The 22,099-nt window shown below is 46.7% G+C and overlaps 3 protein-coding genes across 4 annotated transcripts; 1 reads left to right on the top strand and 2 right to left on the bottom strand.

Moving 5' to 3' along the window:
- Positions 1-584: 584 nt before the first annotated feature.
- Positions 585-4,694, top strand: LOC307241414 (proteasomal ubiquitin receptor ADRM1-like). 2 transcript variants are annotated; one of them, XM_080015487.1, is made up of 10 exons: positions 585-690; positions 1,509-1,734; positions 1,834-1,950; positions 2,096-2,219; positions 2,367-2,453; positions 2,612-2,693; positions 2,788-3,035; positions 3,397-3,554; positions 3,725-3,827; positions 4,172-4,694. In XM_080015487.1, exons 2-10 carry the CDS (start codon positions 1,525-1,527, stop codon positions 4,270-4,272), a joined length of 1,230 nt encoding a protein of 409 aa, XP_079871613.1. In that variant the 5' UTR covers positions 585-690; positions 1,509-1,524; the 3' UTR covers positions 4,273-4,694. The 2 variants fall into 2 exon arrangements, with proteins under 2 accessions (XP_079871613.1, XP_079871612.1); XM_080015486.1 differs by having other exon boundaries at positions 690-785.
- A 152-nt stretch (positions 4,695-4,846) lies between these two features.
- Positions 4,847-13,993, bottom strand: cables2a (Cdk5 and Abl enzyme substrate 2a; the record flags this gene model as incomplete). The annotated part of the gene is made up of 9 exons (XM_080015263.1): positions 4,847-6,875; positions 7,126-7,330; positions 7,506-7,612; positions 8,188-8,285; positions 8,404-8,572; positions 8,694-8,793; positions 9,986-10,063; positions 12,961-13,053; positions 13,464-13,993. The coding sequence occupies 9 exons, from the start codon at positions 13,991-13,993 to the stop codon at positions 6,735-6,737; spliced, it is 1,521 nt and encodes a 506-aa protein (XP_079871389.1). The 3' UTR covers positions 4,847-6,734.
- Positions 13,994-16,728: 2,735 nt separating this feature from the next.
- xkr7a (XK related 7a) lies at positions 16,729-21,141 on the bottom strand (the record flags this gene model as incomplete). Its single annotated transcript, XM_080015023.1, has 3 exons — positions 20,546-21,141; positions 18,300-18,499; positions 16,729-17,684 (listed from the first exon to the last, which is right to left on the bottom strand). Exons 1-3 carry the CDS (start codon positions 21,088-21,090, stop codon positions 16,729-16,731), a joined length of 1,701 nt encoding a protein of 566 aa, XP_079871149.1. The 5' UTR covers positions 21,091-21,141.
- Between the last annotated feature and the right edge of the window lie 958 nt (positions 21,142-22,099).

The raw sequence follows: 22,099 nt of genomic DNA, 5'->3' as shown, positions 1-22,099 counted from the left end.
AATGCACTATTCAATATGTTGATGGTAACAGCTTGGTGGCGTCGGGCCCTTGGCTCTGTGTGACTTCACTGTCTGACATCCATTTGGATATGTTTACAATGTGCGATTCTGTGTTTTTGTCCCCGTCAGTCCTTCCAATGCCTTCGCAATGCACCATCCATGGCTTCACAACATAGTACCGAAGGCAAACCTGACACAATTGTATTCTATAGGCCATATGCAAACACAAGCTTATTTAAGAAATAAATTATGAACCATTCAAAATCACTGTTTTTTTTTTTATTGCTATGATTTGATTTATTTTTATTATGCTAAATACTTTGTCGATATGTGTATTTCTTTGAGTCCATAAATGATATTTATGTTTCCCATGGTACTATGAGAGGATAATGTGTTGTATTCCATCTATAACCTAATAGATTAATAAGATAACCCACTAATGTGAAACAAAAAAAAATTAAAGAAAGTGCATTTAGAATATGACAAAACTGAGCGAGCCTTTTAACTGTCCTCTCTACCGAACGCGCATGCGGTTTAAATGGCCAGGAAGTGGCACACTCTCTGCCCAATCACAGAGCAGCAGTTGAGACAGCAAGCCAATCACAGAGCAGTGGCCGGGACGGCCAGCCAATCGGAATCCCCTCAGTTGACAGCGTTTGACGGCCCCTGCAGCTTGGTAATATTTCACATGTAAGTAGAACATTCTTCTTCACATATTTTAGGTCAACGCTCAATAAACAGGACGGTTATTTCCATCTGCGTTTGAATACATGCAGTAGAAACACGTAAGTACCCAGAATGATGCAACCCTAGATTCTTTTTTTTTTTCTTCCAAGAAAGATTACATACAGACATCGGACGAGATTCATTATATGTCCATATTGATAATGATGCATGTGAATGTAAATACGTGCGTGACATTCCAATTCAATATGGTTTTCCATCGTACTCTATTGGAATATAATGTATGTGCCAACCAGGTCGCAGATTTTAAAAAAGCCATAGAAAAGACTGATTACCTCCTAGCCAAAATGTTACAATTTTACTATTGATCGCCGGGGTAAATTCATGTGTTAGGAGTTGATGTATAGACCCTAGTTACTCAACAGGCGGCCCGTGATAATATTTATTTTATTATATGAATTATATTTGATACTAATTATAATTAACTATTATATAATTCCCCGAGCCAGTTGCTCACTATTGGGCGTGGCCTAATTATGTTCCTGTCCAAACTTCAATTTGATAATGGGGGCGTGGCCTTGTTTGAGTCCTTCACAGTGTAATGGGGCGTGGCCTAATTTTGACCTTTATACCTTGCACAGTGCTGTTGGGGCCACGGCCTTGTGTTACTATTTTGTTATGGTGGTGTAGGCGTGGCCCAACTCTGTTCCAACCTTCAGTATGCTGCTGGGGGGGGCACTGCCTTGTTGCATTACTTCCAAATGTATTGGGGGCGTGGCTTCATACTGCGCCTTAATGCGTCCTTTTCTCCTCTGTACGTCCAGATTATCAGTGATCATCATGGCCTCAGGAGCCCTGTTTCCCAGTCTGGTGTCTGGATCGCGTGGCTCCGCCAGCAAATACCTGGTGGAGTTTCGGGCGGGGAAGATGACCATGAAGGGCAGTACGGTCACCCCCGACAAGAGAAAGGGTCAGGTCTACATCCAGCAGACCGACGACTCCCTCATCCACTTTTGCTGGAAAGACCGGACAACTGGAAATGTGGATGATGTGGGTTGAAATAAGTGTTTTGCTCATGGGCTTATGTGGTCTTATCTCTTTTTTACTTTCATCACTATTTATTTTCTCATGTCTTATGTCTGTATTTAGGACCTGATCATCTTCCCTGACGACTGTGAATTCAAGCGAGTGAACCAGTGCAGCACTGGACGAGTGTATGTGTTGAAGTTCAAAGCCGGTTCCAAAAGACTGTTCTTCTGGATCCAGGTCTGTAGATGAATGACCTACTAGTCAGCAAAAAAAAAAAAGTTTTATATTTATGATTTATAAATATAAAAAAAATAATTATAATAATTCAAGTAGCAATATTGGGACAAAGACCTGACTCGGCTGGATATTTTCCTAATCTCAGGAGCCCAAGAGTGATAAGGATGAGGAATACTGTCGCAAGGTGAATGAGTACCTCAACAACCCCCCGATGCCAGGAACGCTTGGCAGCGGAGGCAGTGGGGGCCACGATCTGTCCGCCTTGGGAGGTAAATGCAAAACGGGGTGCGATCGCCTCTCTTTACTTGGTTGTAAAATTCGCAAATTCAGGAAGAGAAAACCATTAGAGCAGCATGATTCCGTCCTTGTTCTGTGTGTGATGGAAATGATCACATGCGATCCGTGTTCATCCAAAGGGGAGGGTGGACTGCAGAGCCTCCTGGGCAACATGAGCCACAACCAGCTCATGCAGCTCATCGGACCGACTGGACTGGGGGGTCTTGGTAGGTGCAGATTGATATCAATGTTACTTACCAACATATTCATCTGACAAATACATATAACAGTATGAATTGGGCGCTGGTAAGATGTCCATCAGTTTCTGCTTAGAATGGGAGCCAACTAGTGTGGCAGTAACCATCATGCTCCTGACTTCCCGCAGGAGGGCTCGGTGCGCTGGCTGGGCCCGGGCTGGCCAGCCTGCTGGGCAGCAGCGCTCCTGCAGCCAGCAACTCCTCCACGAGGTATCTCCACGGACTCCACCCTGTTACTTGCGCTCGCCCGCTCTTCTAATTCTCGTCAGATATCGACATCCCGGTCCCTTTCTCTCCTTTGCAGTCCTTCCACGGCAGTCACCCCGACCTCCGCCTCCGCCGCCACGCGGCTGGGTTCCTCCCAAGTGCCGACGACACCCATCACCCCGTCGGCCATCTCCGCGGTCTCCCCCGCCGCCACCACCACCACCAACTCCACCCCCGCCACCCCGTCTCTGGGAGCGGGGACGTCCAGTCCCACGCAGCCCATCCAGCTGAGCGACCTGCAGAGCATCCTAGCGACCATGAACGTGCCCGGTAGCGGACAGGGAGGTGAGCTCCGAGTCTCTGAAAATGGCAGACGTCTTAAGCGATTCTAAACATCACTGAGGTACAGACATATCTGAACGTACAGTGTGTTCATGGTGCAGTTAGTCCCAATGTCTCTTGGTGTTTGGGAGGAGATAAAGAACAAAACAAAATTTCCAAGTTCTTTCTTTCCCAGCGACTAAACGACTATAACTGTAACAACCTCCAGTCCTGTGGAAACAACTGTGTTGCTTCCAGGCAGAAGGATCGTCTGTGGGCTGTTTGATGCTCTCCGTTGACGAAACATCAAACAGAATTGGGGTGAGCCCAGAGCAGCCGGTGTCTTTGCGGTGACCCGAGCATCTGCAATGCTTGTTGTCTGCAGTGGACCTCGCCAGCGTCCTGACACCTGAGATCATGGCTCCCATCCTGGCCAACGCCGAGGTGCAGCAGCGGCTGATGCCCTACCTTCCCTCCGGGGAATCTCTGCCTCAGAGCACAGAGGAGCTGCACAACACCATCAGCTCGCCACAGTTCCAGCAGGTCTAATAAAACAATAAAAAAAAAAAAACACACCCGTCACCTGGATTCCATTTGTACAGACCATGATTAAATCAAAGTTGGTCATTATCTATTTCATGGATAAAGGAAAGGACTGAAACCATCTCTCTCTCTGATGATAATATCTTGTTTCTTATCTGGTGACTCTGCAGGCCATGAGCATGTTCAGCAGCGCCCTGGCGTCAGGGCAACTGGGGCCTCTGCTGAACCAGTTTGGTTTGCCTGCAGACGCTGTGGATGCCGCTAACAAAGGAGGTCAGTGGTGTGTGGTGTGTGGTGTGCCCCCCCCACCCCCCCCCCCCCCACACACACACACACACACACACAATACAGAAAGGGGATCTTTGTGACAGTGTTTAGTTTCTCGCCAACAGAAATGTCCTGAGAGTTTAGAGGTATGGGGATGAATAAGAATAGAATAGAATAGAATAACAAGAGATTTGTTTTTGATAACTTTATTAAAAAAATATAATTACATGAAAGACGTTATTCATCATCATTGAAATCCAATGTTTACTCTTAGACCTTTCCTCACCACTAGGAACAGATTGCGTCTTTTATCTAGGTTACGCTAAAACAATTATTTTGGAATTTGGCAGACGTGGAGGCTTTCGCCAAAGCCATGGAGACGGAGAAGTCGGACCAGGAGGGAGACTCCAAAGAGAAGAAAGATGACGATGAAGACATGAGCTTGGACTAGGAACAGAAACACTTATGATTGTAGCTTGATGTATTTATTTAGTAACTCATGTTTTAGAACCAGTGTAGTACATGGTAAACACATGTAACTGGACAAATAACAGTTGTTATACACGTGGTAGTAGTCTACAGTACCGTGTGCAGAGGCAAAGAGCTTGAAACGACTCAGCTGGTGCCTGCGTCCTGCTGCCAAATAGCAGAGTTAACATAATAACGTTTGCTGGTTTACTAAGAATTTATTTTGAAGATTTGATTGCAATTCAGGCATTCACGTCTTAATTGCTTCGCCCATCACAAACTGCATTTGGCTCACGGACAGAATCTGGAAAACAACTATATTCAAGATCCACTGTGTCTGGAACATAGCCGTATACACGCAATGTGATTTATTGACTTAATAAAAAACGACAACATTTAATTTCACTTTGGCTTTAAGATTTAGAAAATATATTGAAAAAATTATTCACATTCCACGGTAAGAAAGAACGGGGAACATTCACACGCTTTCTGAAATCACACAACAGTACAGACATTTCAAACAGACGTCAGTACAGATTGATATTGAAATAGAATTCACACCAGTGCAGACAACTTTAATTTACACCACAAACAACAGGACGTGAGGACTGCTTCCGACCATCTCTTCCAGACAAAATATATATATATAATATGCTACCTAACTCCCAAGATGAACAAGAAAGTTGAAATGAAATAACTGTAATAAAATAGTTGAATATTTGAGAGGAGATTGTGAACGTTTTGCTCCAAATGTAGCTTTAGGCACTTTCTTCATAGTTGCTTGTGATATGGCATCCGAATGTTGACAAAGTTAGCTGCACAATAAATACTGCGGCAGGAGAATAGTTTTTGGCGTTTCAGACCGACGGATGCGTAAATGAGTTTTTAATGAAACCCGTCTTGGCAGACACCTCTCTAAAAACGACTGCTTTACAGATTGGCTGCCATCCCACCCAAAAAAAAAACGGTATGATGGTGTTCAAAAGCAACCATATAAATCACGGATTTTGGTCAGATTTAATGAACCATTCAAAAGTCACGGGAAAGAAAAATGATTTCCTGAGAAATGGAAAAGGAAACAGGAGTAAAATACTCCAGTGCAAATGCATAGTATGGCAAAACGGATATTCATGTCAAAATAATACCCTGGGTACAGGCGTGTAACATTGAATAAAACCACCTCTTTAGTTTTGTTTTGCTGACAGAGCCATGACGTTACCAAATCAGAGTGAATATTAATATAAAAGTAAATTCTTTTGTACAAAAAACACAAAATGCTGTATGGACGGTATGAATATTTAAATAACCATCTCGACTCACTCCAAGTGAAAGGCCACTGTAAAAACAGCCAAGACATCTAATAGTACACAAGCTGTATTTTAAGTCTAATGGCTAAGACTGACCTGTTTCACAGTGAGTATTAGAAACACAATCAAATGTAGAATTCTAACCCTAATGTTCAGGACTACGAGTACAAATTACTACACAGCTCGTATAGTAATGATTAAAGTGCAAGTGATGATTATTCCATTGACATGAACACAGTTACATCATGACCAAACACCACATCACTGAGCAATATACGCTTATAGTTATACACCGTACCTTTTGCACACGTCATAAATAGTTCAAGTTCAGCTGCTATCCACACAAAAGTAAAAAAATAAAATGAAAAATACAAAATACAAAAACAAATATCCGGAGAAACCAAAGTAAAAGCACCATGAACGTGCTGTTTCAACATCTCTAACATAGAGCTCAAGAGTGTATAAACATCAGAATACTCAAATTGAAACAAACAAAAAAAAAACCACAATATTCAATTCAATATTCGCAAACATCACAAACATCCTTCACAAGTGACTCCTTAAAAAGGGCGGTTATGTCAGCGTCTCGAATATGGAAAAATGCAGTTTTTGTTGACATTTGTGATTGAGGTAATAAAAGAATGACTCAACCTTCTCCCAAGTCAGGAAAGCGTTTCCATGAGCTGTGCCGTTCATTTTCTACTGGTGTCTCGGTGCGACGTCCTTGGGTAAATTGGGCGTCTTGTGATGCGTTTTGCATCCAACAACAGTGGTGGGTCTGCTAGAGGAGGCTTACGGCCATCATGCGCGTTCTATTTACACTTACCCACCATCGGTGTCGCTGAACTGAGATGAACTGGGAAGTGATCGCAATTGTCAATGATTAGAAGAAAACATCTATTAAAAACAAAAAACAAAACAAAAAACCCCCCAAAAAAACACTGGCTCTCGGGTATTCCACAGTCCACAGAATAAATGGGTTCACTCGCCGCGTCGATTTGGATTCACGGCCACCTCGTCAAGAATTCACACTCGGCGACTCTCGAGTTAAGGTCAGTTTATGGAAACCATGTGTGTGTTGGTCACTGTGACTCGGAGCGGGGAAAGCGCCGCGGTTTTTACCTTCACCGCGTCGCGTCTAGCCCTGCTGCACCAGCCTGCGGTAGTGTGGCATGACCTTGCTGTCGGGGAGGTACAGTCCCATCTCCAAGGCCACCAGCACTTGGAACTCCAGCGGTATCAGCTCCCGCCTGTTGATGCGGAAACGCTCCTCCAATTTCTGAAACGGAGGAACCAGACGGGCGGAAAAAAGGTGTTTAAAGGGTGTTGAAGCAATGAAACACGGTGGAGGTAATGTTCCTGGAGCTGATCCTCCGATTCCTCCATCTAAAGATAAGCGTCAGTCTATCAGCATTTATGGAAACCCGCCTTCAAGAAAACAACTTGACAACAAACACCCTGGCTACCAATCAGCAGCGCCTGTTGCCGGCGTCGCCATGGCGACATGTCGCGGTCGAACCGTCACTCACGTCGATCAGCTGTCTCACTTCCGGCTTCCGCAGGTCGCTGCTAATCTTGGCGGCCAGCAGCACGCAGGCGGCCGACACCAGTTTCCGGTTCTGCTTGTTGAGGTGGCCGTGCAGCACCAGCTTCTCAAAGTAAACAAAGGCCATCGCCACGGTGACGGGCTGCAGTCCGCACTCCTCGCTGACGGCGCGCATCTCCCTCTTGAGGCTGGAGGTCAGAGGTCAGATCACACGAAGAAAAGTATTAAAAACCACATTTAAAAAAAAATGTAAATAAAAGGAGTGTGTGGAGGTTGGCAAGCAAAGGCCTTTTTTTTTTTTTTTTTTATAAATCGTCCAAGAGATTAAAAAAATAATAATAATAAAAAGCAAAAAGGCCCGACCTCCGTATCTTGCTGAGCGTCAGCTTAATGTGGGGAAACTTCTCCTTGAACATCTCGTTCATGTTCTTCTTCAGGTCGGACGGCTTCACGTACTCGATAACAGACGTCTGCGTGGAAGAGAGCAGAACGTTATCACGACGACGGCTCACATCAGACTCTTTGACCTCCAGCTAACATCACATTTCCTCTATTCAAGGAAAATGCTGGTCATTTTTAACCCGTTTCACCATTGCGACTCCCCCGACGATCGAAAAAGAAGGTACTGGCATTCTCCGTGAGCTGGAAATTAATTTCAGTGAAAAACTATTCTATTAATGATGGCTTTGAAATGTACAGCATTAAATGAACAATCAATAAAGTCACCACGATAGAGGAGGTATTTCGTGCCGCCATGACCCAACAACTTTGAGACTTAATTCAAACAAAACAAATAATGAACGGCTGGTTGATTTGCAATAAATTCAAGAGACTCAATGAAACCAAAGGACCACAAATTTTGTGAAAATGTTCCATTGTGTACTTTAAGCTGCATAGAACATTTATTTATACTGAAAACACAGTATATTCACAATTGTCTTCCACGTGGATATTAGTAAGACTTTATCTGCTTATCGACTATCCAATTTATAATCCAACTTCTATCTTTCAGCCTGACAAATCTGCCTTTTTCAGGAAAACTCACCACATACGAGGCGAATATAAGCACCCTCTTGTGCCTCCCGCAGGGCCACTGGGGGTCACTGAGCAGGTTGGGGTCGTACTCTGCCAAATCCTCGATACCTGGTGGACACAGGAAACACAAGGAAAGCTCCTGTGTTAAAGTGACCAACGAGGTCAGCAGGGCAGAAGGTGTGTGTGTGTGTGTGTGTGTGTGTGTGTGTGTTTGCGCAGTGCGTACATGGGTCCTGTGTCACGGCACTGCTCAGACTGGCAGAGGTCAAGTTCCTCTGTGCGTTGCCACGGAAGCGAGACTGAAGGTTCGGCGCCGCGCAGCTCTCGGGCCCGCCGGCGCCCTTCTGCCTCACCAGCGCGTTGGTCGGGAAAAGGAACTGAGCGTACGACACGGTCTGCGGAGGGAACCACACGGAACAAGGCGCCGCTGAGGACTTCCTGGAGAAGCAGACATGCTGCGAGCCAGCACATAACGCAGCGTGCAGGACTAGTGGGCCGTCGGCGCGCAGAGCTTACCTTGCCGTAAGCGCCGAGCTCCACACCCTCCAGCGAGGGGAGCAGGTCCACGGCGACCACAGACGACAGCCTCTGCCTTTGAGACTCCAGCTTGGGATCACTGAGCGGAGAGAGAGAGAGAGAGTCACATCACAAGTCAGAAACCACACACACACACACACACACACACACACACACACACACACACACACACACACACACACACACACACACACACACACACACACACACACACACACACACACACACACACACACACACACACATTAAAGGGGACCTATTATGAAAAACCGGCTCACACACAAACTGTGAAGTAAGTCAAGCCAGTCAGTTTTTTTTGGGTTTTTTTGCGAACTGTCAGTTCAGAAAACCTTGTCCCGAGACAACCCCTTCACATTTGCAGCCCAACCCTAATTAACGTTGGGCTTCAGTAGAATTACAAGTGCCCTCCATCTGAATAACTCAACAAACAGATCCTTTAAAAGGAAGAGGAATTAATACCAACTGTCCCTGAAGAAACCGCAGACGATGGAGTATTCTAAAAAATAATCAATTAATTCTGCTGTGTGTTTGTTTCTCAAATATAAATAAATAAATATGAATAAATAAATAAATAAATAAACAAATAAACAAACAAACAAACAAACAAACAAATAAAAAAAATGCAGTAGACACTGTAGGCTGCGGTGCGCAATCCGCTGTGCGTTTGTCCAAACAAAATGAACAGAAATAGTGTGGTTTTATTGTAGATGTTTTTATTTTACTTTCCGACATTCCCACGAAACAAAAAAATAAATAAATAAAAATCCCGGTGCTGTGTCCGTGTCCACCACAGGCTTGGAGCACGGCGACACAAGTCGGAGCGAACTTTGAAATGAGGCCTAGAGATCTATTATAAGTGAAGATTCAGCAACTGGAGTGCTTATTTCTCGCCTCAAATTGGTTGAGAAACAGATTTTGGTGGACCGATGAAGGTGAAATCAATGAAAGTTTACAGACTAAGTACAACGGAAACTCACAGAACCTGGAGCTTGTTTTCAAACCCCATTGGCTCACAGAACTAGGGGCCTCAGGAGGGTGGCTTCACCCACAAAAAAACAGCCCGTTTTGGAGCAGGACGTTATAGAGGCATGTTAGAATGGCTAGAATCCATAATCTCTGTGGTATTTTCAGCAAGAAAACATGTTTTGGGGACCTCAGAGACCGATATTAACTTGTTGAAAAGGAGCATAGCAGGTCCCCTTTAAAAGCAGGGGCTGGGGGTGCGCTCTAGTCCGGAATAGTGTTTGTACCTGTGGTGAAAACCCTCTCCATAGGGCAGGACTGAGAAAGCAGCATATACAGACCGCTTGGCACCAATTAGCATGATCCTGCAGGGCACAGCAAGTACAGAATAGACGGAGTGTCAGTCTAACAAGCAACTACCAGGCAGTCAGTCACTAAAGGGTTCATATATATCCGCGCTCTGCAGGTGGTAGGAGGACACACTTTGTTGATCCGCATCCCTAAAATGGTCAAACAGCGAGGCCACGGAGAACAAACTTGACCTAAAGTTGGCTGGGGTGAGTCGGAGAGAGCTGGCCCGAGGGAAGGGGGAAAAAAAAAAAAAAAAACACACCTGAAAAACTTTACAAAAACTCCGCCCCTCTCACTAAATACGGCAAATCTGATAGCACACCACAAATGCGGTGGCGAGTGGTCCGTGCGCAAACAGAGATAACTCTCCAAACACCTGGAGGCTCCACGATAGCCAAGCAAGCTGACCAAAGTCCAGAGGGAAGGCCGACTTACGACTGTTTTGAACAAACCTGCGGAATGAGTCGGACAAAGACCAAACCGGGGGCAAGGAGAAGCACATGATGCACCATCACAACATGTGACTGAGCATGAGTCTTGGATGGAGTCATGATATGTTTGTAAAGCTAGGGAGGGGTGTGTGTGTGTGTGTGTGTGTGTGTGTGTGTGTGTGTGTGTGTGTGTGTGTGTGTGTGTGTGTGTGTGTGTGTGTGTGTGTGGTCGCGAAAACAACAAACTGCTTGGGTTACAGAAATGAATAAATTAAGTAACAAATACAAACTGCAGAGTCCAAAGAGGAATTGTAATTCTGCCAAAAGAAGACATAACTAAGCGATGGACGGCGGCCATGATTAATATAAATAAACAGAGCAGCCATGGGGGGGGGGGGGATATTTCCGTCTGCTCTCTTGCATGACGGCTGCTCTCCCCTTGGTGTGAAGCGGTGTTGTATTTCCACATTCCACATTTTGATTCTGTTCCAAGAGCGATTATAATCCCCGCCGCCATCGACACACAACGGTCAGAGCGCCGAGATAAGGCGCTGTTGTTTTGTCCCCCCCGCATGGTAACCTTTGTTGAATCATATTGTTTATGTTGTTACTTTTATAACAAACGTCAATTCAAATATTAGCCACAAACAGGCAAGAGCTCCAGGGCAAAAAATAAAAAATAATTACAGCCTCGGTCGCGGTTTTTAGGAGCACCGATCGCAGGTGGCAGAGGCGTCTGTTTTATGGTTCATAACCTTTGCCGCTCAGAATGTAAGGATTATTTGTAAACGGTGGTGTAATCCTGGCAGCAGGGTGCGTTCCACTGAAAGCCAACACGCTCCAGCACCCGATGAAGCCGTTAATAAACTTATTAAAAAGCTTGAGGCTTCCCACCAAGTATTTAATGCAGCTGCCGGTTATGGCATGTTTACATTCCCTTCACGGTCGGACATAAATGCCTACCCAAACCGACTTTGGGCGCATCGCACCACGTCTCCATCTTTTTGTTGCCTGTGTACGAGCACCTAAAGAAAGAAAGGCGATACATTTTGGGATAAAGCTGACGACAGCATTGAGTAGTATACGGAATCCGTCACGGGGCTAAAACAACCAGGGCGGGCGTCGTTCCCGGAACTGCTGTATGAACAATTCCCGACCGGAAATCGCACCTGGAATACAGACAGGCAGGTCAATCCAGGTAAAGCTACGAAATTCAAAAACCGAAAGAGCCACGACAGGGGCATGGTGGAGTACGGATTCAGGGTTTGAACACCCGGCGCACGTGGGGGGGGGGCGGACCAGGCCAGGCTCCGAAAGGAAGCCCAGCCGTGTCGGCGGACGGCGTGCCTCCCTCCCGATCCAACTCCGCCCTTTCCTGCGCACTCTTCTTCCGCCTCACCTGTCGGGACCTCCCACCGACACGATCTAGAGCCGATTGCATACGGAGCCGTCCCGAAGACTTGAAGGCGCTCCTGAACACACCCTCAAAGCGTGCGCTGATGTTCGGTCCCCGACCCCGCCACCGGTCTGGCACCCCCAGCATCCTCCGGGGCCGTCCCCGCTATCTCGGCCTCCGAGACGGGTTCCGCGCAAACCGCAACAAACACCCCTCTGTCCCACTCAAGAAGGCGGTACGTTACAAACCGAGAAAGAGCTTCAGATGAAAACGCCCGCCGGCAAAACACCCTCGTCAGCGTAACCCCACACAAAGTGTGTTCACGAGGATACAGTGAGGGAATTAAGCAGAAAAGAAAACTGAACTCTGGCCCCGGGCTGGTCGACCGTAATGCAGCCGAGCATGTGATATTGGGACGGTTTGAAGACGGGAGGTGGTCGGTGAGATGTTGGTCCCAAACGATCAGAAGCGCTGTTAAACTAATAGAGTCCTAATTATTAAATAAATAAAACAATTTTAATGTTATTATAAACACACCCACACACACACACACACACACACACACACTTTATCAGTTCATCGTTACTTTAACATTAAGAATATTACCTAATTTAAACCCAGTAATGTTATTTATTTTCAAGACACTAATTTACAAATAAACTACTCTATTTACATGATTTTTTTTATAACTATTTTAGAACAGGTTTGTTTTCTGTCTTTAACCTAAAATCTACTTATTCTCATCATCATTACGCCTCTTTAATCAAAGACGTTTTAACACTGGAGTGGACGCGTGAAGCAGCGTTTCTGCAGGTCGACCGTAATGTACGTGACCAACCTGGACTGGAGTTCACTCTGCATTACCGTCCTGAGCGGTGGCTCACAAAGCAGCGTTTTGAGATAAGCAGCTTATTATGAACCAGCGCTGGGCGACCAGGACTGAACGCGAGGGCTGTTTCGTCAGCCGCCGGACCCCATGCATTTTTGAGAATGAAGAGTCAAATGAGTCCCTTCTGCACTTGACCGCAAATTATTGACGGGAGCTGTGTTTGTCCAAGCCCCTTTGTTTCCCCAGGGAACCCACCTGCATCCCCTGGTGTCGTACTGCCTCAGGCTTTTGATGAAGTGGACCTTCTTGGTCAGTTTGGGCCCCGGGGAGCTGGAGACATTCCTTGATCTGGGAAGACGTCAAAGAGAAGGAGCAGTCGATTAAGAAGACATCAGTTTGGAGCTTGACCTCGTCTTGGTTCCGTTCAATGACGGAAAATGACCCAAACCCTTTGGAATTCCAGCCAAATTAACATGGTCATACCAAGACACTGGTGGAAGCAGGGGTAGTATTATGGGATGGTCACCCACAGCCCACCTTTAAATGGAGTGGCAAACAGTTGACGTGACTGATGGAGCAGAGGTGAATTGAAACGGCAGTTGAGATCCACACAAACCCCGAAAAGAAAGTGAAAGGCGCGGACCTGCCCCCGCCTGCTCGACACCTGATTTCCAAAACACGGAAGTGAACACAGCTCAGCGTGAAGGCCCAACGCTGGCCCCTGACCGGAGACGCGGCACGTTGTTATTCACACAAACCTTTGTCGTGAGTCCAGATGCGGGGCACCGACACCGGGGGCAGGACTTAACACAGACGGCGATTTGGCGCTGGAGCCGGGCTGGTGTCCCGGGGGAACCGGGGACAGCGGGGTATCAAACAGCAGATGCACCGTGTCTTCACTGCCCGCCTCCAAAAATACTTCACTGGCTCCGGGTCCCGGCGACATGACCAAAGAAGGACGGACGGGGCTCACCACCCCGATCCCCTGGAAGGGGGTAGGGGACGCCCGGGCTATGGACTCCAGGCTGCCCGCCGCCGCGCCGGCGTCCCTGACGCGGTGCTCGCCGGAGTCTCCCTGGTCGGGGTTCCCGTTGCTGAGTTGACACGTCGGACGTCCATCCAGGGAGATGTTGCTGAGGAACAAGAGGGCCGCCTGTCTGCGCCTGGAGTCCTTGGCTTTCCTTTGTCGCTCTTTGTGGGATTTGCTGGAGCTGCTGCCGTTGTTGTTGTTGCTGCCGGTGCCGGTGCCGGTGCCGGTGCACTGCAGACCGTAGGCAGCCGCCGCCATTCTACGTTCAAGTGTGCGGCTGCTGCCGGAGCAGGGAAACAAGGGACCGGTATCAGCCTGGAGGCCACGCCCCCCCGACACGGCGCCCATTGGCTGACGACCTCATTATGCAAACGGGTTCATAATGAGCGCATGTGATTGGATAAGAGAAAGTGAGCGTGTGTGTGTGTGCGTGTGTGTGTGTGTGTGTGTGCGTGTGTGTGCGTGTGCGTGTGCGTGCGTGTGTGTGTGTGTGTGTGTGTGTGTAGCGGGGGGAGGGTCGTCTTGAAACAAAGGAAGCCGGACGTAACTTGGAGTTGATACAGGGAAACGCGCGGTTTTACGCCCGACGCACGGGCGTGTCTGTTTCTGTTCCGTAATTCCAGCGAAACGCTACGAGCGACGTCACGACGTGGACACGTGACGCCACTCCACGTCAGAATACTAAATGCAAATCTGTTGAAACGTAAAAACTAAAAAAAAAAAAAAGTACTTCTGTGCGCATTTTAAGGTATCCAGTATTACCATCAATTCCAGAATTAGTTGACATATTTTTTAAATTCAGACAGAAAAACAGAAAACAAGCAGCTGTAGTCATTGTGACACTTTAAAAGACACATTTTAGCATTTTCCTACACATGGTTTAACAACTCAGTGGAATGCTGATCTATCCTTAAAATCTGTGAAAACAGTTGATTTACATTCTATTCCCTCAGGGTTTGGATTTGGACAACAAACCTTGTTGAGTAACTTGCATTTACGATACATGCTCCCAAGATTCTTTTTAAAGGCGGCTCGGTCAGTTATGACGTGGATCCGGTCGTGGAAGGGATCGTCCACTTCAGTCATTTATGCTGACCACCGCCGCGGGAAACCGGATAGGACGTGTTTCTCTTTGACACTCTCGCACAGACGAGTTGAATAAAAACGTAAGTCAAGTAGACACACTGCTCTTTATTTTTTTCCACAACAATGTAATGAAATTGTCCCTCGACTCTTTTGTTCATCTCTTTTTTTTTTGTTGTTGTTTTTTAATAATTGCTGCAAACAGCAACAGTCAGTTTAAGGCTTTGATTCTAGCATTGTATTTGTATTTGAGGTACAGCCCAGCCAAACTCTTTTCCACAACACGGTTTATGGTACATGGTCTTGTTGTTACAGTGATAGATTCATCAGTTAGCACCATAAATGAAAGCATCGGGCCTTGTTACTGTCGGAGTGGTGGTACCGGTGCTTTTTGGGCAATTTATCTCAGTGTTACCTGGGAAAATACAATGACTAAACGGTATTTTAAACAAACTCCTGTCATCTTAAAATGACACAATTTCATATAAACTCAAAATGCACATGACAATAGACTCAATATCATTCCGTTCCGTACATCCACACTTTATATGGGCAAGCTGGCGTGTCTGCCAGCACACACATACATATAACACACACTCACAATCACACACACACGCGCACATGCACACGCGCAAACACACACACACACACACGCACACACGCACGCACGCACACACATACACACACACACACACACACACACACACACACACACACACAGATACACGGTCAGACATTTCCTTTTCATAACTATTCTATAGAACACCAACCAGACACCCTGAATTAACAAATAGCACATGCCTGTACCATCAACAGTATAAATGCTCTTCTCTTGGATGTGCGCAGCCAGTATATCTACATTTAAAAAGAAGGATGGATACAGCACAGTTACAGACAGTACTGTCCTATTGTTCCCCCTGGCTTTATCGCACAGATGTGTTTACATGGAAATGAATGCCCATTCTTTTGCCTTTGCCATGTCACTTGGAAGCATCATGAAAATAACAGTGAAGCTTCTTCTTTTCTTTTTTTTTTTCCAATATTTTACACATTCTGGAGGAAGGCGCATCCTATTAGAATGACGCAGATGATGGCGCAAAAATAACATCTTGCTTGTAAACGCACACATTTCCTTTTTCTACTTCACTTCAAAGAACGAAAAAAAAAAAACATACAGGTATAGAACCACAGGAATGCTCTTCATCCCACCCCCATGAAAATGCTCAAAGTGTTGTCACAGATATATCACACTTCCAACAGTTTTACATTCAACTTAGTAAATGTTGCTTTGAAACTGTCGCCAACTTTGAGACAATATTCCAGAAATCCCTTCAACTTAAGTAATTAGCTATGGGATGTCTTGAAGAGTAGTTGTGTTAATATTTTGTTGCCGACCGTGCCAACTATCAAATAGCTTGCCCAGTCCCACTACAAGAGCTTGTCAAATGATATTTTGGTGTTAGCTGACATTTATTCATATTTGTTGAAGACTTGCCTCTGAAAGCAAGTCCCTCAAGAGGACACATTGAAGTACCTTTGCTGTGAATATTCTACCTATGATTGATAATTGTACCTCTTCACTTCTCTGCTTGTGCTTTTTGTTTCTCACCCCAACGTGGCTGGATTGCAGGCCTTGCAGCCAATTCTTCCAAGAAGGTCACAACCGTGTTTTTTTGTACCATACCCTCACCTGAGAAATGATACAGGGATATAAATGCACCCCATCATTAGATGGCATCACAGGACTTTGAAATATAAAAAAAAAAAAGACCCTAACTCTTCATTTTGCCTGTAGTGCTTGACAGTACACACAGCTGTTGACAAGGTACAGAGCTGAAGATGACACTCTGTGCTTTTTTTCAGACAGGATGTCTAGATGGCAGGAAGGAAGTCACAGTGCCTTCAACGTATCACACGGTGGTCTCGTACTCCATCACTTCTTTGGGCGTTCCCAGGCAGCGGTATTGGATTCTTGGAGTAACGGGCGCGGCACTTTCCAGCACCAGGATGGTTTTACGCAGCCTGCGGTCAATGAAGTGGGCATCCCACGCGGGATACTTTTTCCTGGGGAGGTCTATTCGGATCACTGGCCCCTCAGTCCTGGAGGTGAGGCGGGGCACCGGGGTCTGGGTGCCCCGAGCTGGCCGTACTTGAAAAACATCCCCGTCGACCCCGGCTCCCTGCTCTCTGTCCGCCCCTTTAGTTCTCTGCAGTGTCCTGGGGGGGCTGCCCACCAAGTCAGGAGGGAGAGTAGAAGCCGGGGAGGCGAGGGACTCAACGGCCCCTTCCTTCTCCACTATGTAGCCCCACCCTGAGATCGGACCGTCAGGGTGAAGTAGACAGTAATATACAAACATGAAAAAGGTGCCCAGAGCGTAGCTGCTGGCCACCACGCACACCAGGGCCACTGCACCAAAGTCTGAGGTATGTGAGCCGCGGTACAGGTACCAGGCGGTGGTGAGCGCCACATTCTCGACGAACACCGTCAGGCTGTAGATGAGCATCCTGCAGCGGGTGCGGCCCTCTCTCACGCTGAACCAGCAGAAGACATACACAATGCCCACCATCATGTTGTAGATAATCTCTTCCCATTTAGACATGCAGAAGTCTGTTTCACCTTGGATTATCCAAAAGGTCATGATGCACCAATGAGCCACAATGAAGATGCCAAAGTAAAGCTGAAACACGGACGCAAACAGCGCAAAGGCCATTGTGCGAGCCCCAATGGTGAACAGGTGCCACAGAATTTGAGCTATGACTGCCTTGTAGGTCATGGGAAGCTTGTCATCTCTGGAGTCCCTCAGGACTTTCTGATAGGAGGCAATCATCCATGCCAGGGATATCAGCGAGGCGGAGGCTGAGAGCCCTGGGGAGAGGGGGGGAGAGAGAGAGAGAGAAAGAGAGGGAGAGAGAGAGAGAGAGAGAGAGGATGAAGAGGATGAAAAAGGGGGGAGAGAGAGGGGGAAAGAATTGAGTTTTGAGAAGGTCAGGAGGAAAAGTGGGGGGGAGGGAGAGGAAGAAATTCGAGAGAAGATGAGTGGAGAGCTATCGAGATGGAACGTAGCTGAGCAGAAATTGACATTTATAATGACAAAAAAAAACAAAAACACAAAGAATTCACAGGAACAATGTCTTCCAAATAAAATGTCTATGGGGTAATTGCTTTGCCATTCAGCACAGCAACGTAACGTGGTACCTTTTCAATGCCCGGCAGGTGCTTATAGAGTCAGAGACAAGTGACCAATCTCCCAGAATGTGGGCTAGACGTGTGACAAAGACATGCGGCAATGTATTCTTCTGACGACGTCTGCGGTGATTTGTGACAGTGTGTGTAAACAAGGTTCTGGTGCAGCAGGGTGGTCGAGAGGTTTGAGTAAATGGTCGATAACACAATAGGCTGCTACTCCCCCACACGCGCCCTATTCTGCTCGTCATTTGTCAGCTGCACCATGTAAGATAAAGATGTAGGAACGTGACTAACCCTGGAGCGGCAGGACATGGCCGGCCTGGACCATGATGCTGAGCTGCAGGACCAGCTGAGGAGCACTCTTCAGGAAGGACTCCAGAAGACGTAGCATGCTGATGTCAGCGCTCTCGAACATCATGCGCCAGTAGAAGTGGTGGCGCTCCTGGTCCCCGTGCCAGCGGCTCTGCACGCCCAAGTACAAGGCGTGGACATACCTTGAATGAGAACCGATGTTAAGATTAGCAGCAATGGATGCCCTTTGCATATTTTGGACACAACAGTGGAATTGAGAGTAGAGAGAATTGTTTCCTAGTAAAAAAAATAAATAATCCAAATCATGGACTCAGGAAAAAAAAAAAAAAAAATATATATATATATATATATATATATATATATATATATATATATACACACATATATAATAATTATATATATATATACACACACACACACACACACACACACTGTGTATATATATATACTGTATATATATAGAGGGTCTGGATCTAACACTCTGGGAATTGTCATCCTCAGCAGCCTCAGCAATATTTATCCTCCCATATCTCAACAATGACCTTGACATGTATGCTTCTGCATGCACACTGGCAGATACAGTATGTACACTTTCTTAAACAAGTACTCTTTAAAGATTCGATTATGTTTGCTTTTCGAAAGACGAGGCGACACGTGACCTCTATTTGTACTCAACAAATGTTAGTGGATCATAACCTTTAACAGCTGGGGGGGGGGGGGGGGGGTGGTATTGGTGGCTTCTACCGAGTACTGAAGCTAAATGTGTCTCAGTAATTGCTTCAGGGAGAAGGGTCGGAGGAACACCATGTCAATAGGACCGTTGAACCAAGAGGGCGTTTGTGTAACCCTATTTGTTCGGGTTCCTGTGACACAACGTGTCCCTTTGAGAATCATAAACCCACACAAATATACTATACTAAAAGTGCTATACTTAGTGTCGGGCACTGTAGATACATAGGAGGATGCATGCACAATTTTATCGTCAACGGCATTCGGCACCGAATGCATTTAATGATGGTGGCCCACCCAAAACAGTCCAAGCACACCTGACTGAGTATCACTGACAGATCGTTCCTGGGTTAACAGCCGACTGGAAAACACACAATTGTAATCCTCTTAATGTCCCAAACACGAGTCCGAACGCAGCAACAGTGAACGCAGCACACACAGCAGCTTTAATGCCATTACCGGTAATTCTACTTTGCAACACTGTTTTAATGTGCTCCTGACACGCACGCGCGCACACACGTGCACACACACACACAGACACAGACACTAGTCTGAGTCTCCGTGAGGAGATAAGAAATCAATAAAATACTGCACATTGCCCATAGGGCTGTTAAAGAGGCAGGAAGAGAGACCACTAAGAGAGATCGAGAGATAGAGGGGGAGAGATAGTTTGTGTAATTGATTCACCTCTGATTCCTTTATCATCACAGTATCTGTCTATACAGATTATTTGTCTAACCCTCCTCCCACCATAGTTCAGCTGGAAGTCTCATTCTGGCTGGCAGCAGCTCAAACCTGTCAAAACCAATCAGAGCCGTCTAAGCCTGAGGACTGCCTCACCATCACTGCCTGAGTGGCTGACCTACAGACCTACTACCATCCATGTGAGAGAAAAGGGAAACCTGGCCGCGCTGGCCTTTTCCAGTGCCTGCCTGGGAGTTCATATTTGAATTTGTGTTATTGTCAATAGTTTCATTCCTCACGGAATATTGACATGACACTGAACGCTTGAACATTACTGAATATTGACTTGACCCCACTAAGCATTACTGGAATCAAGTGCTCTGAGCGTGCATCAATGGGCAAATATGAAGCAACTCTTCTGACATTCATGAACACTTTTCAGCTGGGCCACTGCCCGGAACAAACGTCACACGAAGGGAATCCACAGCCCAACTCAGTGAACAAAGGTATTTGAGTATATTTGGAAGGCGATTGGTGTGGATGAGTTGTCGATTTTCCCCGGGAGATTATTGACCTAGAAGCGTATGAGTAGGGTGGAGCCTAACGATACTCCCTTCCCGAGCCGCGGGACGTCAAAGCGGGATGTAAAAGGCGTTTTTTTGGGGGGGGGATGTATGATCATGTTTCATAACCATTTCCCCACACTGGATATATTGATAGATTAGTAGAGGGGGAGGGAGAGAGAGGGGGAGCGAGGGAGAGCAGTAGTAGTAGTAGTAGTAGTTTATTCACTCCTTATATCTGGACGATCTTACCTCCAGACCTGTGCGAGCTGGAAGATGTGGATGACGGACTGGAAGAGCCACACGAAGGCTCTGCAGCAGCCCCGGGCTCCTCCCCTGCCGCCCCCCGGGGCAGGCAGCACCCCGACCGCATCGCCGGCTCGGCCAGCGCCCCGCTGCTCGCTGTCCTTGGTGCTGAAATCGCTCTCCGCGCCCGACGCCGCCACCACGTCGGCGGCCGCCGCGGTGCCGCTCTCGGCGCTCTCCGAGTAATCGTAGGCGAACCACCTGAAACTCAACCCCTGCACCACCACAGACGGGACTATGACAAAGACCAGCGTGAGCGCGAACCACCGGTAGTCCTCCCTCAAGTAGTAGTCCGCGGCTAGCCACAGGTCGGAGGCCCCGTCCGAGAAAAACACCAGCAGGGCGCACAGCGTCCAGCAGCAGTCCAGGGCGGAGTAGCGCTTCTCGGCGGCGCGGACGCGCTGCGGCGACCGCTGGTCCGAGCCGCACGGCACCTCGGCTGGGATCTCGTTCCGCAAAGCGACAGGCGCACCGTCCGATTTAGCGGCCATGTTTGTTGTAGGGAAGCGGAGTTGAGTATGAGAGAGATGGGAAAATGATGGAAGGGGGAGGGGGGTCATGGAGCCCGTGTCTATGGGGGAGAGGGAGGGAGGGAGGGAGGGAGGGAGGGAGGGAGGGAGGAGGAGGGCGAGAGAAGGTGAGAAAACCCAAGCAATCTAAACCCCAAATCCATTAACAGATCAGTATCAGGAATCAATATCAGGCAAATACACCTTTCGAGGCAGTGATCATGGAAAAAAAAAAATGTGGTTTTAACCCAACGTCTTCGTATATCCAAAGACATTGAATGGTTTATATATTATTTTGTTTTACAAGGTGGTTATTCTACAAAAAACAACAACCATTGTATAGATGTGTGCCTTTTTAATCAAGTGTACTGCTTGTACCTTCACACTATAGAGGAACAAAGCTATCCTTGCCTTCAGCTGTAGCCTACTTCCACATGACGGCATATCAATTATTGCTGTCACCCTCTGGTGAAAACGTGAACCGCATCTCATCTCAACTGGAGAAAACTTACAGATCAATCCAATCCAAACGTTTCCATGTGTGGAATTAAGCATAAGCGCTGCCCATGTTACAAGTACGTATCGCAAGAGCTTTAATTTCTGTTGCTCAACATCTACTGTCTGGGTCTTCAGTAGCGTCAACCGTCATGTAGTGGTCGACGGTTCTCTTAAATGTTTAAAACCCGTTTGACATCTTAACCACAATTAAGCTTTGTTTGGTGTCTTGAAAAATAATTCAACTTGCTCAAAGTTGTGTTTGCAAGAAATAAATAACTCAACTGACTGAAGATTAACATGGATGGATATGCTTGACATTTGGCAAAAAAAAAAAAAAATGCTTTCTCTACATAGTGAGCGCTACTTTGTCTTTTGCCATTGGACTTTGCAATGCAGTAGTATCCTCAGAGCATCCACTCATTCTATTTTGGTATTTTTTCGGTTGAGACGCATTGCTGCAAGACTGTGCTGCCTGTGGTTTCCCAGTTTCAGC

Source organism: Zeus faber (assembly GCF_960531495.2).
Source record: "Zeus faber genome assembly, chromosome: 15".
In the NCBI taxonomy this organism is placed as follows: Eukaryota; Metazoa; Chordata; class Actinopteri; order Zeiformes; family Zeidae; genus Zeus; species Zeus faber.
Note: the sequence above shows the minus strand (reverse complement) of the source record. Positions and strands in the feature narration are given on the sequence as shown.

Bases quoted from the DNA above. Each gene is read 5' to 3' on its own strand.
- LOC307241414 (XM_080015487.1), top strand. From the start codon at position 1,525: ATGGCCTCAGGAGCCCTGTTTCCCAGTCTGGTGTCTGGATCGCGTGGC. The intron at 1,951-2,095 runs GTCTGTAGATGA...TCCTAATCTCAG, and splicing joins GACTGTTCTTCTGGATCCAG to GAGCCCAAGAGTGATAAGGA. The intron at 2,220-2,366 runs GTAAATGCAAAA...GTTCATCCAAAG, and splicing joins CGATCTGTCCGCCTTGGGAG to GGGAGGGTGGACTGCAGAGC.